Genomic DNA, 17,989 nt, shown 5'->3' with positions numbered 1-17,989 from the left:
TCGGCTGCGCGTCTCAACACCGTTACATCGAAATGCAGCGTTTCAGGAACAGTGCATAAAACTTTTCCACGCGAGCGTCTTCATCCTTGGTTGTATGAAAGCGTGTTTTAATGTCTTCTCTTTGGGCACGGGCAACCTGGTGCCCAAGGGTTGTATGCAAAGGGAAGCATTTTTTTATGGGATAAAATGAAGACTCTGGAGCCTTTCGCCTCCATAAGCATCCACTGAACTCTCGTGGGTGCCCGTGGATGTGCTCAGCCGAAGCCCTGCTCATTTCTGTTTCAGTGTGTGAAGTTATGCAGGTGGTTGGTTCGTGACTCAAGGCACAGATCAGGCAGGATCAGCCGTGTATGTAAGTAGCAGTATGGAAATATATGAGAAATACAAGGAAATTCATAGGATTGTACCAAAATCCTAAGCCACTATACTAACACGCCAGAGCTGGTGGCCTGTCCACAATGCATTCGTGTGTTGTCACTCTTTGAATATTAAATATTCCGTTGTTCAAGAGAATGTTATTGTGACAATTGAGTAAATGAACAGAGGTCATGGCCCTCATTGCTGGAGAAGTCTGTTTGGCTGTTTTGCATGCAGGGCCTTAGATTAGTGCCGAATGTTAAATTATTAATTGACAAGCCATCATTTTGGTTTGAAAGTGGATTGCCAGTCTTCTGCAAGCTAAATAAACTCTCAGGGTTATGCCAAATGTTTTCTCTTAGCCATGGGGCCACTAAGGAAAAGAACTGATATTGCTCTGAAAACAATTGCAGTTTTTCACAGCGAAACTGCTTTGTCAGGAGAGCATCGTTCTAGAAAGATTAATGGACTGAAGTCTCTATCTACAGCATGTAGCTGTTAAAATATAAATGTGATGGACAGTGAATTTTAGGTCCTTTTTAAACAGGTCTCGTATTTTACTAGGAAAACATGAAGGTTTGTTGAGAGGCATGCGTCTATTTTAAATCACTGCCGTGGCGAAGAGCAGCCAGTAGCTGAGTATTCCTCTATTGCAGAATATGACCGTATTCTTATTTGGGATATATGTGCGAGGTAAAGTTGACATCAGATCGGTAAGGATTTGAAGACGTGATGTAAGCTGCAGCAGAGTAAAAATGAAGGAACCGAAACCTGGCACTAAAAGTGATGCTGTCCGTGCTGAGTCTGGCTGGAGTCTGTGCGCACATGTACGTGCGTACGTGGACCGTATTGCTCGCTGTGTGTGTCACAACAGCACAGCCGCCTTCAAATCCTTTCTCCCTTTGCTCTTTGCATGTCTTTATTGACTAAACAGAATGATTCATGGTACGTGATGGGAGAAGTAGAGTTTGAGTGACTGCTAGTAGGGGAGGCTAAAACTGTTGCCCGGTTGTCTTCTCACCTGCAAACCTTTACAGCACGGACCTCGACAGAAAGGAGGGGTTGGGGAGAGGGCTTACATGTACAAAAAAATAGAAAGGCCAGTGTTATTTTGATCATTATGGAAGAAATATTAGCTCTGCTTTGAATAGTTGAGACTGTGCCACGTACAAGATGGGAAATCATAAACAAGTGGCAGCTTTCCAGCACATTGTAGTGTGTTTGCATGTGACTGGCATACATATTTCAAACTCCCGTTTGCCTGTGGCATCCTGCAGTGAAAATGAAAGTTGTGTTGCTATTGAAAAGGCACTGCTTCAAAATTGGTGTATTGTGAGGACTGTTATGCTGTGGATGAGAAGCAGCGACCTGCTTTCCAGCATTTAAAGCCAATATTTTTTTCTTTTTTTTTTTCTCTTTTGGCTCTGCCCGTATATCAGCACGTTTTCAGCTCCAGTGTCCAAAGCTTGCTTAGTTTCTTATTATTCATCATTCCAAAAGTGTCAGAGAATATGTTATGCTGACTGATTCTCAAAATGCAGATTTTCTCTCTCTTTAAAAACCAAGACTATTCTTTTAATAAATCTGGCAGAAATAGGATACGGCAGATGTAGGTTTTGTTGAGGATTTTTGTAATCTCTCATATCATAATCTTTGTTTCTGCCAACACTCCTTTATCAATGTCTTCACGGGGGTATAAAATAAAAAAGGTCGTTACAAAGAAAAACCACATAATAGCTCATCTCCTAACTAACGTAATCTGATTAAGGGGGGTATTTTTGAAGTTCCGGTAGGTACAATTTCAGAAAATTAATAAATGAGACACAGAAGAGATACTGTCGCTGCTTTCCCCCAGACAGACAATTTTTCTGTAACTCTCTTTTGGAAGCTAATCTTGAACACCTGATCCTTTGTATATGCTTCCATATTTACTTTCTAAAATTTGCAGTTATTTAAATAAATTTAGCATAGCATTGTTCCCTGGGGAGGTGACTGGCATGGGCTGATTGGGCCTTGCAAGCCTATCACAGAGACACCATTTTCCCCCTGTATTTACTTAGAGAAGCCCCAAAACCTAACTTAAAAAGAAAGTTTTTCATTAGGAGATGAATGTTCAATTTTACAAGCATTTATTATTTATCTCAACTTAGACTGAAACAAGCAGTAACCCTTATTTCCTCGGCTTTTTCTGTCGCATACACATGAATAGGCAGGCTTGTCAGTTTATTAGGAAAATACTAGCACACTTCACATGCAAAGACACACAAAACTAACTCACTGTTAATGCGGATAGGGAGAATGGTGGAAATGGGGTGGATGGTAGTTTGAGTAGTGACAGTTTTTGTTTATTTGTTTGCAGAATTTCTGCATTTTTACTTCTCAGTACAATTTCCTTCTTTGGAACAAGATAAAACGCAATTACTTCATATTGATTTTTGTCAGGAATGTCATAATCTTCTCCTACTTATTTACTTGCTTTTTCCACTGAGCTACCAAAGATTGTAGATCTTCTGGGATCATGGAGTTTTGTTTGCTTGGGTGTTTTCTGTTGCTGAACTGCCTGAGAGAAAAGTAAAGCTGTACTAATACCACTGGAATATTACGTATTAGGGATTTTATTTCTTTTAAGTGAAAATATGAGTACAGTAACACCGAGTATTTCTGTGAGAAGTTTTTCATTCAGTAATCCCAATGTTCCCGTGTCCGAGCGCAAACACTAAAAGACACTTCATCCGTACAGTGACCTACCAGGGCTAGCGAATGCCCTTAGTTTCGCAAAACCAGAAACCCTGGCGCTACTGACGTCAGCAGCAAACCTCTGGTTGTCTGCAGCAGGGCGAGGATTTCACTCCTGGACCAACTCTAGTTAGGTAACGGATTTTATAGCCCTGTAACCCAGTACAGCATTTTCTGCCAGTCTGTGAGCTTTTAGAGTTTTTCACGTGCCAAAAATCGAAAGGAAAATGCAGCCGCAAAGCTGAACTCTTAATCCAAAAGCTTTGTATTACTGTACAGGTTAATAAGGCACTGCGCAAGGGGGTTTTCAGTAGAGTTGGGGAGAGGTAGCGTTCAGCTCGCCTGCATGCGGTCATTCTGCATCTGTAGCAACATACCTGTACAAGGAACATCAGTGGAAAACTGTACTACAACGAAACAGAGAAACAGCAGTTTTATAGAATTTTGTCATAAGCAACTTTTCCCACCTACATAAAACGCACCTGAGCTTCTTGGCTTTCACTTGAGTACTTCTAAACTAACAGACAGGTGTAATTCTGTACTGAAAGAAAAGTTGTTTCCTCTTCAAATATCTACAACGTGCAACAGCATAGTTTAAGGAAAACATTGCCTATGCTTCCTTGGGATGACTGTTAGGATAATGGAGAACGAAAGGTAAAGGCAAAAATGAACGAAGCTTAAAACAATTTGTATGAAGTTATGATTACTAGAATAATGCTGACATAAAAAAAAAAGTCATTTCTTCATATTAAAATACGAAGCAGGTATGTCTGATAAAGTGCATGCTTGCTGTTTCAGATAAACACACAAACTACTGTTCCTGGAGCAAATATATTTGACAATTAAGGCTTTACAGTCTTAAAGGGTATAAGGGGTTTAAAGGTAAGAAGGGAGGTATTTTCTTAAAAGTCAGTTAAGTTTTGTACTACAAGGCTTCTACTTTATGCCCAGAAGTAAGATTTTCAGCCTTGATTCTGGAAAGAACCAAGCATGTCTGTGACTTTATATATATACACACACATATAGATACTGTATTTTAAACAAGCAAAGTTGACAACAAAACTCTTACTGACTTTAATAGTACAGCAGCAGACCTAGAAAGGCGGTGAAGTTTCCTGAGAGGCTACGGATTGGGTGCAATTGCATTATTGCATTGAAGCCGACAGGACCGGTCAGCGAAGAAAGTTAAACATGGGCAGAAGTCTTTGCCGGATTAAGTACATTTGATGTCAACTCTTGTAAAAAAAAGAGATGTTTAATACTTCAAAGTATCGAAAGAGGCTTGAACCAGAATATTTTTTTCCACATATACCTAACCTGCCTAAAGGGCATTAACAAGAACGGCTTCTGAGATTATTTGAAGCGCAACAACTTTATAAAAGTTTTTTTCTTTTCAAAAGCGAGCTTTTACGCAGACACGGGCATTTACCATATGGCAACTTCAGCGTGCCTATAGAAATCCCAAATACGAGTCTTGTAAGAGATACTATAACAAGATCATAATCAATGTATTCCTATTACAGATGACAGAATAGCCACTCTGTAGCAATTTAAAAGTACAACTGTTAAGAAAAACAGAGAACTTCGAGTTAAAGTGGGTGCTATGGAGAAAAGTTAGCTTGGGAAAAAAACAACCAACCAACCAACCAACCAACAAACCAAAACGCTGGAAAAACAGTGGAAGTTTGGGGGGGGGGGGGGGGGGGAAGTTCAAGGGAAAACAGAAAAACCGACTCCAGAGTAAGTCAGGGTGCAAGCCCACAAGAAGTAAGCGAGCGCTGGGGCGAGGCGAGCACGTGTAATGGACTGTCGGACTAAGGGAAAGTTGAAAATAACATTCTTTACGACTAAAAGCCTTTTATTATCAATTAAAGCTGCAGTATTATCTAGACCTGTACCAGGATCGTTAGTTCCGGGCATAAACAGATACCAAAGGAAAAAAAAACAGACCAAAAAGACTTCGAAAGCCCCGAGCGCACCCGCGAGTTCCCGAGCGAGCAGGGGAAGCCCAGCCCTTCCCCTGCCCGCCTCCCCTTCCAAGAAGAAAACCGTGAAAGACAAGAAAAGGAACCCCGATCCGTGCTGGCAGGGGCCGAGCCCGGCGGGGAAGCCCCAGCCGCGGGCGAGCGGAGCGGCCGGGGAGCCGGGGGGCAGAGCGGCGGCGGGGGTCCGGGGTCCGGCTGCACCCGGCGGGTGACGATGCCGCTTCTCTCTCCCCTTCTCTCCCCCGGCAGAAGCTGGCGGTGCGGAGCTGCCCCGCGGCCGTGCTGGTGGGCAGCGGCGCCAGCGGCAGCGCCAAGCCCGGCGGCGTCCCGGCGCTCCTCAAGGCACCCGGCGGCGGCGGCGGCGGCGGCGGGAGCCCCAGCGGCAGCCCCGGGCAGAGCCTGGCCATCTCCGTCCTGCCGGCCAAGGCTCCCATCGCGATGGTGACGGCGCACCTCAACGGCGGGCTGGGCTGCAGCGCGGCGGGCGTGGAGCCCCCGCAGAGCGGCCCCATCAACCTGCAGACCACGGCCAAGCCGCTCGGCGCCCGCCGGCCGACCGAGATCGGCTCCGGCGCCCAGGTAACGCCGGGCGGGGGGGGGGCGGCCGGGGGGCGGCGCGCTGCGGGCTCCGCCGTCGCCGCCGCCGCCGCGGGGGGCGGGAGGGGCGGGCGGGGGCGGGGCCGGCGCCCCGACGGGGCGGGGAGGGGCGGCTGGCGGGGGCGGGGGGCCCGGGGGGTGTCAGGGCTACGGGAGGTGCTGGGGACGGGGACCTGCCCCCCTCCCGCCAAGTGCCCCCGGGGTACGGAGGCTCGCCCCGCCGCCCGGGAAGGGGGAGGGGGTCTCCCTCCGGTGCTGTGGGGACCCTCCGCCCCACGGCGAGGGTGGGGCTTTGCCCCCTTGGGGGTCGCGGGACTCCCCAGCCCTGCCCGGAGCGGGGAGCTGGGCTGACGCCCGGGGCTGCGGGTGTCCGGCGGGTTTGGGGGACAGGCAGGTCCCCTCGCCTCGGACGGCGCGGGCGGGACGTGGGACGTGGGCCCTGGTCGAGGAGAGCCACGCTGAGCAGGGGGGAGTTGGCTGCCTCTGGTTGCTCGCCTCCGGTTGCCCACCTCCTGTGGCTACTTCTCTGATTAAGAAGCAGTTCTTAAAACCAGCAAGGTGTATATATGTAAAGAAATGTCGGTTGCCACGTTGTGAGCTTAGACACTGCTTGTGGGGACGGAGGGTCCCCTGGCTGGGCCGTCGTTTCAGGTATCCTTGGTGTGGTGCCGGTACCTTCCCTCACTTAGGCAGAGGGAGCGACAGCACAAACTGTACGGGAGCTGGCAGGCTGCTGGGCTGTTGCGGCCAGGTCCAGGTGTGTATCTACATGTACATGTTTAATGCTTATGTTCGCAGTAATCTAACTATGAAATAAGTGGGTTGAATTAGTGAAAGGAGGGTGGAAGAGGAAGGGGTGCTGTTTGCCGGACACATCGTTTTGTGCAGTCCATTACCAGCCACAAAAGAGAAGTTTTTACTCCAGTCATGGTGTGTGTCAAGAGAGGGAAATGATGCTAATGAAGTCAAAATGTGAAGGAAGTGACAAAGCTTTCCTAAAACTTTGGAGAAGGGGATGTAAACTATTACTGCTAACGTTGGAAATGTGGATTTCTTCTCTACTTTCTGCACATAGAGGTTGTGGTAGTCTGTTTTTTTGTACTTTAATTCCCCTTCACAAGCTCAGGATATCAATCTCTAATAATCAGGAAAGAAGAAGACAACATAGATAATGGCAGCAGGCAAGCTGTACCTGAAGGCGTTTGTAAATCAAGGTTACGCTGGAATGCACGAGGCTTTTTAATACCCAGGAAGCCCCTTCCTAAACACCGGACAGGGAATCACCGGCACCCACTGCATCTGCTAACAAATGGGAAAGCACATCCAACCACTTTGGGAACCAAATCGTCCTGTCACTTTTTCTGGAGAAATGGCGTTGTCTTTAGCTGTGAGACTGAACTAGCTGTGTGGGGAATTCAGTTTTGAATTGCTGTTCTGTATTCATGCTGGGTAATTTCCTTTATTGAAGGTGTTGTTTATGCTTTATTGAAAAGATACTTGAAGCTATCCCAGTAGATATTTCTTAGAATCCTGGAAAATAACTATATAAATGATAATCATATAAAAGATAAAAGTTTCCATATTTCAATGGTCTATCATTTTGCGAAGGACTGTCTTTTACTGTCACTGTCAGGAGCCATAGGAAGAAAAGAATCAAAACAGTGGAGGAAGAAGCTTGAAATAACATCTAATGTATTTAGCCTGAATAGTGAAATAACAGTCCCGGGTGCTGGAGAACAGTGTCGGTCAGAACAGTTGGCTGCAAACTTGTAACTTCTGCAAGTGTTGTTTGAGGAAAAGACTTTCTAACCTGGTAAACTGGTGTGCTATTGAATTCTCCGTGGTGCTTCCCATTTATCTTTTCAAAAGGGCAAACAGGTCCCAATTCCACCTTCCACGGCCCTGGACGTGCTGTGGTCAGCAGTGCATTGCAACCTGCTGGAGCAAAGCCCTGACGCTCGTGCATGTGTTTCTCTTCTGTGTTCTCTCAAACCTGAAATGGTATTTGCCCTGGCATTACAACTTTTCTTCCAAAGAACAGCTTCATTTTAAACAGAAGCTTGCTGCTATTGGCATAGCGTGGGAGTATTGCCCAGCATTTGGGGTTTGGCTTGGTTTTGCTAGAGGAAGAGGTCCAGTGTTTTTCTGTAGAAATGTCTTCACAAGTTTTCAACAACTGTAGTTTTGTGATTTAGTGTCTCTGATTATGTTAGTAATTTATGGAAGAAGTAGCTGAGCAATGGCAGGTTTCTGAAGCAGAGGACTATGGTGGTTTTATCTTTTGAGAATAGTCAGCAGGCATGGATAAAAACAATTAGAAATATTGAATTGTAAATGTAAAAAAATGCAAGCTGACCTTTGGTCCTAAGCTGTCAGGAAGCTTAGTGCTGGATTGCATGTTAATTATCACTCCTCTACCCAAATCAAATTTGTTTTGCAAGGTTTCTTTTTCTGGTCCAATGGAAAAAAAATATCTATTCTTGCTTCATGCTCAGTGTTCTTGATTGTTCCTGGAGTGGTGATTACAAATCAATAGCAGTAACACCTTAACTACTAGCACTGTAGTGTCGGAGAGAAATTTTATTGTTGACATTTATTAATAAGCATTTACTTTCTTTTCTTCTTTTTTTTTTTTTTTTTGTGGTATCGCTACGGCTCAGACAAGTATTTTTTTTTCTGCTGAAATGTATGAAGTTTGTGAGATGGAGGATAATGACAGCTTTCTGCAAACTGGGTTAAGGTGGCAAGCTGATAGTAGTAAATGAGATTACTGGTGTAGTGTAGCCTATTCCTCCGCATCTGCAAAGTGAGGGAAAGGGCAAGGGCATGAAATGTAATGTTATGAGTTTCTGAACAGTGGTTTCTGCTCAAAAGCATTCAAGGGGATCAGGATGTGTACATGGTCATCTCAAGTGGTATCTGGCAGGAAGAATGAAATGCTAAATGAAACTCGACAGAAAAAATAGGGCATCAAACACTATAATCTAAATACAGAACTTTCAAATATGGATAGGATTAAATGTAAGTTTGTTACAGAATTTTCATTTGGGCAGCTGCGTGTCAGCGCTTTCATTTTAGGCTGTTGTTTACCCAGCAGATTTTTAACGTGGTTTTCAAACGTTGTTAACTGTAATGGAAGCCATATCTGCATTGAAAAAAGTATCTAAATCAATACATGCATAACAGATACTAGACGACTGTTTAGATATTTATCCCATGTTTTATTAGACGCAGGAAATGTTGCAATATTAACAAAGATTGACATCTGTAAGCATTGGAAATCATGAGCTCCAGAAACTAGAGCTACGTCTACACTATTCCTTGGCAGCCTTTCGTTGTCAATCCAGTGTATGAAGACATGACTGATGGAGCTACACTGATGAAAGCGTACGTGCAGGGATGTCATGAGTATAGCTTTTTCTCCCGCTTAGAGAAATGAAGCTGAGAGCTTCATTTGGATGATCTGGAGCAAGTTATGTTGGCAAAAGCAGAATTTTGCTGGCATAAGCTGAATTTTGCTGGCATATGCTGTATACATGCTAGGAGTGCTTTGCCTTCAGAGAAAAGCTATTGCTACACTGTACAGAGAATGCCCTAGAGCTACTGGATAGTCGTAGGATATCAGCATGCCTGTACCTACAAAGTACTCTTGGTATAAAGAGATTTGAATCTCAAATTAGACTTTTATTGTAATTGTATTTATGTGGTATTTGCTATTTCCTATCCTAGCCACCATTTCCTGACTGAAAGCAGGATCTGAGGTTGCTTTGCTGAAGGACAAAGTCCCATCTGCTGTGCTGGAACAATGTACCGGGTAAAGAAAATGCCCCTCTGCTACCTCCTCATTCTCTTCTAAATAGCAAAAGTGAGGGCCAGCAGGCATCCCAGAACCTAGTTTGGGGAAAGCAGAAAGCCTTTTGGCTGTTTGAAAGACAGTTGGATCAGCCAGCTCTTGGGAGAACAAGCAAAGAGGGGGGAATACAGCTGTCAGACCACTCGGCTGCTTTTCAGGGGCTGTAGTGAAAGAAAAAAGCACTGGAGAAGTGTATCTGCACCGGGCGATGAAGCACCATGATGCAGACACACAAAGTTGCTCCGTGGCGCAGAGCGGCTCTGCAGAGGTAGTTGGGAATCCTGGAAGCAGTACACTGGGTACTGCTCCAGGTAACCTTTGCCTCTCAGGCAGCTCCACTTCTCTAGTTCCAGAGAGACGCTGTTTGCAGCTAGCTTAGCTACCTCTGCGCAGCCCAGCGTTGCTGGCTTTAAACTTACCCATGACCCTGGAGTGAGAGCGCTGCCAGAACCGGCTCTCGCTTTGTCAACGTAAACAGTATTCTCTGTATAGAGCTGTCAGGTGCTGTGTGCACACTGGCCACCTACCGTAAGTCCCAGAGGCTTCTGAAGTGCGAAGTAGATACTAGGTGCAGGAACACTTGGATACTGCTGTAATAAAAGACCTCTCTCTTGTCTGTGATCCTGCTGTGATGCTCTGTCCCCTATCACTCTATGCGGCTCTTAGAAAACATCTTAGCAAGGCACTGACTCCCTGTCCATCAGGACTCCACAAGCAACAGCATAAAATCTGCCTCCTGCTCCTCTCCGTGCTTTCCTTCCCGCACGTGTATTCCCTGGGTCAGCCGGAGAAAAGTTTGGCAAGCTTCCCCATGCACATGTGCTGTTGCAACTTGGGGCTTGTCTGTACAGGGAGGTTATTTCAAAGTAAAATACAGTATGAGGATTTATAGCGCTATAAATTCTTGGCAAGATAGTAAACTGTTCTCCACAAATGCTTCATTAGCTCCACAGCTCAAAGAACTACTTGTATCCGTGTTTAGATTGAGCAGGCTACATGGGTATCCATATTTTTTTTCAGGAAAAAGTGGCTTTTATATGTGTAGGAGGATGCTCATATATACTTCTTAGCTATCTGTATATTCAGTTTACTAGAAAAAACTTCATTCCAGAAGTTTAAGAACATACCTCAGCCTGTGATGGCTATTTTTCAGAATAATTTATTTGTAGAATGATTTATTACCTTTCGCTTCACCATCCCACTTAATGTGCTCCACTCTGCTCTCTGTAAAAGTGCTTCCTCCATAATTGGAAATCCACCTGCGTGTATGACTAAGTCTTTTTGGCTTTTATTTATTATTTGTATTGCAGTAGTACTTAGAGGTTTTATTTATAGATATATTTGTCTGTATTGGTTATGTGGCTATATATAGCTTTTTTCTATGATCCATGTTACCACAGTGTCTGAGTACATGGCAATAGTTAATTTATCCTCACAATATGGAGTTATTATGACTAAGGTGCTATTATTCCACATTTTGCTGTTGGAAAACCGAGAAATAAAGGATCCATTTATGCTTCTTCACAGGAAGCTCCCAAGGGTTGCCTTAGGCAGGATCCCTGTATTGGCAGCCACACTACTGGCCTTTTCGGTCATTTTGAGAATGCTTCAGACATGTCCATGCTGCACACAGCATCCTTGGGAACAAGAACTGTCCCACAAGTCCTTGGAGCATGCTACGGCCCCTTATAGCTCTTGCCATAGCTCTTCACTCATCTGCCTCATACTTACTTCTTGATCAGCTGCTCAATCTTCAGCATCCACACTGATCTCAGCGTGCCAAGATGCAGGCAGAAATGATAACTAGTGAGCACAGGGAAGGACAAAAGAAAGATCCAGAGGCTCTGCATAGGTCTAGGGGAGGGGAAAAATGAAGACATTCCATTATGGATTATGACTACCATGGTCATTTTGGCAATCTACAGGAGGACCGGCAGTCGTCTTGGCATCAGAAGTGTACCAGGCTGTCTGTAGTGTTAGGCACCAAAAAAATCGTGCCGTTTCTGGAGTCCATGGCTTCTGGTCTTACTGTCACATCAGTTGTATCTCTCTCCAGGTATGGGTTGATCAGCAATGGTTCATGAATTTCAAGATGTTGAGGAGTTTTGTTGAGGGCTTGCTTGAGCTTCATTTTATCTGGTACTGTGCTGGTTTCTGGATATCTCTCCTGGAGGAACAGAGCAATGATTGGTCTGTGTGGGTGATAGTTCCTACTGACTTTCCCCATATTGCACTGTTTTTTACAATCTCTTCAAATGTGAAACAGGGGCCAAATTAGCACTCTGAACTATCTGCTTCTGCCAGTTTATGAGGGCAACTTGGTGTGGTAACAGTGTTCTGCTAGAAAGAACAATACAGGAGAGAAATACAGAGAAAGCCTGTGGCAGGAAGATTTTGAATGAGCAGGCCCAAGGATGAGGTGGTTGTGGTACTGCCTATGCCATCATGCCCATGGGTTCATAAACCAGAGTTACTGTAGACAGTAGAAGTACATAGATGTATGGTCCTACTAGACAGTGTTAGGGGAACCTGCGGAGAGCTCCTAAGGACCAAAATCCTTCTTTGGGATCCCACTTGAGCTGCTGTGCAGGACCGTAGCATAGTTAGGGAATTTTGCATCAAGAACTTTGCAGAGATTATGACAGGCAGAGGTAGAGACTGAGATTCTCTGAAGTATTCCCTGTCCTAAATCCCATTGGAAATTCTGGTACCTGGGCCCAAGTGTTTTGCCTGGGGACGCACAGGTGCCCTGATAGAGCAGAGAGTTGAAGCAGAGTCTTATTAGCATATTAACTGCTCGATTAGCCTTCCTGTTTGGTCTCCGTGGCAGACACTGAAAGCATACCTGTTGGAGGGAGCGTCTGCTAAACAGCACATAATGCAAGCAGGCAAGACAAAATTTGTTGGGGAATCGGAGTGCAGAGAGATGAAGTGACTTCTGGGGTCACACAGCAGGACAGAGCCCAGATTCATACCTCACAGTCCTACGTTTCGTCCAGTGGAGCACACCTCTCAGGCTTTCAGAAGGATGTCAGCCACACTGTGAGTATGAGTAGGACAAAGACATTGGATTATTTTAGTTTTGAATCTCAAAGGATTCAATATCACATATTCAGTCTCCTGGATCATCCTTTGATAGCTTTAAGGCAAGTTGTCTTCAGGAGATATTTGTAAATGTAGGAGAGGAGAGGTGGCTCAGCCAAATTAAGTTAAAAATAATAATAAAGAAAAAGACAGGGAGAGAGGGAACCCCAAGGATTCACAGCCCCTCACGCCATCCAGTGATCCATCCTGTCACTCGGGCTTTGCTAACTTTCAACTCTACCATTAGAATGTTGTAAAGAGCATGGTAATTTTAGGAAATGGATTATAGAGTATGTGTGACAGATTCTGCTTGTATTTACACCATCTTAGTTGCAGGTTTATTAAGGGAGGTACATGAATTTCCTCCCTATTTAAATATGGGTAGCTAAGAGCAGGATTTGGCCTTACTACTCTGATAGATACCACGTAAAAGCACTTTAAAATTTATATTTCTTGCTAAATAGCATAAAATTACATTCTTTCAGGTTAATTAAACCGTTTTGCAATGCTGGTTGCTGTTGATGGGATATTTAAATGTCAGATTCAGAATAAGCACTTATGCTTCCTGATTATAAATGGCTTCCTTTTAAATAGCCCAGACGTATGTATATGGTCAATACATCTAAAGTGCATGGATTTCTGCTTTTCTTAATCTGCATTTTCATTTGGTCTACAATAGGGTCAAACACCCACTGGTATCAAAGACTGAATAAAGACTCAGCAACTGAATAACACCTGATTAGGCCCAACATGGTATTCCTTACATAGCCAAAAATTTCCAGTGAAGGCAGTGGAGTGTTCAGCAGGAAAGGATAAGCAAAAGTGGACTCACGCTGACTGTCTGATGCTTCATTGTAAGAATCTAGGAGCAACCTTTCCAAATCTGTTTCTGTGGGGACTGGCAAATAAACGCCACATTGCAAGAACTTAAACGACCAGGAAACAATAGCAAGTCCCAGTTTTGGAGACCGTACTATGGTTCTGTCCTCTGCAACCTTCCTGTCACTAAACGTCCCCTCTGCAGGTTCATGTGAAGTGGGATGTAGGTAGGGATGTGCTACTCCAGTGTTTATGGAATGGATTTTCCTCCTGCAAGTGTCTGGGAAGAGTCTCTACCGAGGCACACGAGCGGAAGGAGATTAACTAAAACCACTTTTGTTTTGTCAGTGGTTCCTGATACTGCAGAAGAATGACGGAGCTCTCAGCCTGTTTGTGTATCTAGGTCCTTATAGCCAGAAGTAATTAATTGGCCTGTGTATAGAGAACCAAACAAAAGACACCAGGTTAACGGAGGGAAATGCATTTGCTTGAGTTGCATGCCTTTTCTTGGGAGCTGTTTTAACTTCCTGATAAGGAAAGTCTTAAAATGTAGGAATATATAGGCAGTCCCCTTACGGAAGTTTCTGTGATATTTTTATACATGCTTATATCATCCATGTAAACAAAGTTCCGAGTCCCTTGTTCTAATGCTGAGAGTTTATAGCACATTATTGTTTTGACGCTAATCAGAGTAACTCCCATGGAGAGCTTTGATTCACTTCAGAAAACCAAAGAATGCTCTAAAAATGGTAATACACTGTAGCTATTTCATTGTAATTGGAGGCTGTCTGTGCCTCACGGAAATTACCAGGCAAGCATTCTTGAAAATGTCAGAATTTTCAAGTTAGTTCTATTTAAAATGGGGGAGCAAGAATGCGAGGGGATGGATAGAAAATCTGAGGGCTGTGTGATTCAAACTTGAAGTGCAGTTTGTAATAATGAAAGATGATCAACTTTGGGGGTGGGGAAATCATCTCTTAGGTTTTCTAAATTACAGGATGCATAAAAACATCCACTTATTCTACATGTACTGTTACTTTAATGAAAGGCACCACTTTAGGAAATGAAAGGCTTTGGAATATCGCCAAACGTCTTAGTTCTATTTATTGTCAAAAGGTGGGTTTTTTCATTATCTGCGGAGTTTGTGGGGTAGTTGAATAATTTGCAGGAATTTGAGTGTTTGATACCAGACTGCAAACTCTGTATTTATCTTCTTTCAATGTTCATATTGCAAATACAAGCATGATAAGATTTTCTGTTGGCGTTTATAACTCTATCAGGATTTGGCAATTGGTCTGCTACCAATCTCATAATGTGCATTTGTGTCTATATTTAAATTAATTGGAAAACTGTATCAGAAAATACTGCTCTTAAATTATTTTATGTATAAATGGGGGGGGGGGGAGAGGGGGAGAGAGAGAGACTAGATGCTGTAAATACAGAGTGCTGATGAATACTCAAGTAGTAAATAGAAATATCTTAGAAGTCATTCCTGACAGTAATAAAGGCAGCAATTTGATTTCATCTGTGGATAATAAACTGGTTTCACATTGCAATAAAAGTGGTGCTTATGTTATATTAATATTTATTAGCACTTATTGATGTTAGGGTTTAGTTGTTATCTTTTCTTCACATCACAGCCATTTTATAAAAATTCAAGTTAAATTGCTGCACAATAAGCAATTAAAAGTGTTTGTGTATGTGAGAGAGAGAAAGAAAAAAAAATCTGCCTGCGGAGATATTCCTATACGGAAGGGCAGACCTAAGAATCGAGAGAGCTGTGCTCAAAATGATGGAGTTCTGTGAGTTTCCACTAAAGATTTGGCTCTCTGACTGCATATTTCAACACATAGGCACTGTTCTGCTGTTTATATCAGAATTGTTTTGTATGGGTTTCCTGTTGTTTAACGATGTATTTTTGTATCCCTTGCTTTGGCTGTGTGCACTGCCTCATAAGGGTAAGAGATTATGTATTACATTCAGTGGCCTTTTTTGCGTGACGTGTGAAGGATTGCTAACTTGCAGGATAATGTGAGTCAGAAAGTGATCTGATCCAAATTTAACCAAATTTGTTCATCTCTAAATTTAGAGAATAGCTGAATGGCAAGACAGATATATTTCAATTTCCATCAGTGACAAGGACAGAGTGTTGGCGGATGCCTGTTAACAGCTATATCGTGTGGTTTTGATACTCATATATGTGTGTATGGGTGGGAAAAGACTAGTTACTAACTTTTATTTATCATGAGCCTCTTTCTTCTTTGACTGCTTTTAAATCACTCTTGGGCTTGATGTTCCTTCAGTGCAGATAATTCTTGTGCAGAAGGTGCGCTGTAGTCGAGTCACGTTTTTGCCCTCTGAGTAGAAAGGCTTGCATTGGACTTGGATTTTTATCATTATGAAAACTGAAACATAGACCCTTTTAAAATAAGCCAGGTACCAGGCAAGGTAAGACAAACCAAAATTCTTTTTGTTGATCTTACAATCAGGCTTCAATATCAATAATTTCAGTAAACAAGTTCAAGTTTATCCTTCACTTGAGCATAACCCTGAGTTTAACATGGATGTAATTCACGTGTCAGCAGGATTAATCATGTGCTTGTAACTGAGTTTGTATTACCTGCTTTTCTGTGCTGGGGTCTTAATCTTTTTGATTATTCTAATTCTTTGGCCAAATATTGTCCTTGGAGATTTGACCAGCGAAAGCAAGAACATGTCCCCACTGCTTTTATACAAGACATTTAGTTAATGGGTACAACTGGTTTGTTTGTTTTTTTTTTCTCAGTGAGATCCTTATTATAGACCTCTGTTTAGCCTGTTTCTTGTGTTTGATTTTATTAAGACCTCAGTTCAGTGACTGTGTCATCAAATTTGCACGTATAGTGATGGATTGTGATATTGCAAACAATTTGATTGTTGCATCCCTCACTGAATCAAACAATGAGACTGGCTGGATTGGAGATAAGTTCATTTTCACATACAAGATAACTGAACTAGCAGTGATTGAATAGGTAATACCAGAAAGTGCATGACAGCTTTGATAAGATTTAAGTAACATTGTGTTTCTGTAGTTTGCTGAAGTGGTAATGATGATTTAAGGGTCTTAACTTAAATGTTTACTGTCCTTACAGATGTAAAATAAAACCACAAGTCAGCCTTGTTTAATTTAAGATAATATTCATTTCTCTTTAAAGAATCAGTACACGAAAATATTTTTAAAAGACAGCTATTTTAGCATAATAGTAATTAGAATATTGTAGAAATTTGGCAGAGATACTACGGGGTTTGATTTTAGAAGACTGTATGTGGTAATTAATTAGCATTTGCTCTAATAAAATCCCACCACCCTATTCGCTGATTTCATAATGTTTTCTTCAGAGTGAAACATTACTATATTCATTTTCCCCTGCACTTGTCTTTTCAAAATATAAGCTAATAATCTATATTCTGTCGACTTGTATCCCTTTTTAACGTTTCTTGTTATACGGGAGGTTAGACACTGCATTTGTTAGTATGGCTGGAAAAGCCCAGCCTCCCTAATAAGTATGAGAAGATAAAAAGCTTCAAGTTTCTGCTATATCTGTGTTCTTAATGTGGGCTTTAAAGCCCGAGTAAGTGGCTTTCAACCACCACTATGATGGCTCAAAGTGTTTACACTTAGTTCTCAAGTCTTGAGGAATATGAGCTCAAACTCTAGTTCCTCTAGCCTGAGTCCAGAAGTTGCTTCTGAATTTAGAAGTTATTACATAGAACCAGAATCAACCTGTCTTGGTATGCATGACGTCCATCAATAAGTTTAAGTTTATAAGTCTTCTTAATAATGAAATATTACTCAACAAATATTATGACCATTTTCAAATGTGTGAATTTGGAATATCTCCACTGAAGTCAAGTATAGTGAAGCGAGATTCGTACCAGCAGAGTTAATCTACAAGATTACATCACTAGCATGTCTCTAACCATTTTCCTAATAACAATACAATAGGCTTAGTGTACCATTAATGATTATTATTATTACATTTTCTATGACAAGTAGCTTTTCATTTTAAAAAATAAAGCATCTTTGTAACCTGTTAATCTTAATTTTTATGATTTTTCAATTTACAGTGTCAGGGTGTAGACTATACAGAACTTTCATGTCTGCAAGTAGAAGGTAACTGAAGACTTGAGTAGCATCCCTTACCAACCTCTTGCTTTTTGGGTCAATGGCATGATATAAATAACCCTGTTTGAGTAAGAGCCAGTCAGTCTGAAAAATTAATAAAAATTCCAAGTAGTAAAGTTCTCTTTGTATCTCCATGGCAATTATTTTGATTTAAGATACCATTGTCCAATCAACAACAACAACAAAAAATAATACAGTTCTTTCCCTTTTAGCTCTGGGAATTACTGGGTGGAAGTCCTGATCTCTGCAACGATCTCTGTACGGATACATGCACAGACTTTCACTGAACTCACTGGGGCATTGTAAGAACTGCTATCACGTTAACAGGGTTGAAATACAAGGTGGCCAAAGCATTGATCGGAATTGTCAGTTGTCTTTTTCCCCAAGCGTTCT

At 42.6% G+C, this 17,989-nt stretch overlaps 1 protein-coding gene across 2 annotated transcripts in view; it reads left to right on the top strand.

Annotated features, from left to right (window-relative positions):
- Positions 1–17,989, top strand: part of PHF21B (PHD finger protein 21B) — a 166,187-nt gene that overhangs the window by 93,640 nt on the left and 54,558 nt on the right. Inside the window, exon 1 of one of the 2 annotated variants that reach the window (XM_087765797.1) lies at positions 5,321–5,657. The exons of the other annotated variant lie outside the window; for it this stretch is intronic. Coding sequence (XP_087621923.1) covers positions 5,517–5,657 — 141 coding nt within the window. The 5' untranslated portion in view covers positions 5,321–5,516. Of the gene's footprint in view, positions 1–5,320; positions 5,658–17,989 lie in introns of those variants that run through there. 2 annotated transcript variants of the gene reach the window in all.

The sequence above is a fragment of the Nipponia nippon genome, unplaced genomic scaffold, assembly GCF_047370975.1.
Source record: "Nipponia nippon isolate SJK-2023a ecotype South Korea unplaced genomic scaffold, ASM4737097v1 scaffold_3, whole genome shotgun sequence".
Classification (NCBI taxonomy): Eukaryota; Metazoa; Chordata; class Aves; order Pelecaniformes; family Threskiornithidae; genus Nipponia; species Nipponia nippon.
Note: the sequence above shows the minus strand (reverse complement) of the source record. Positions and strands in the feature narration are given on the sequence as shown.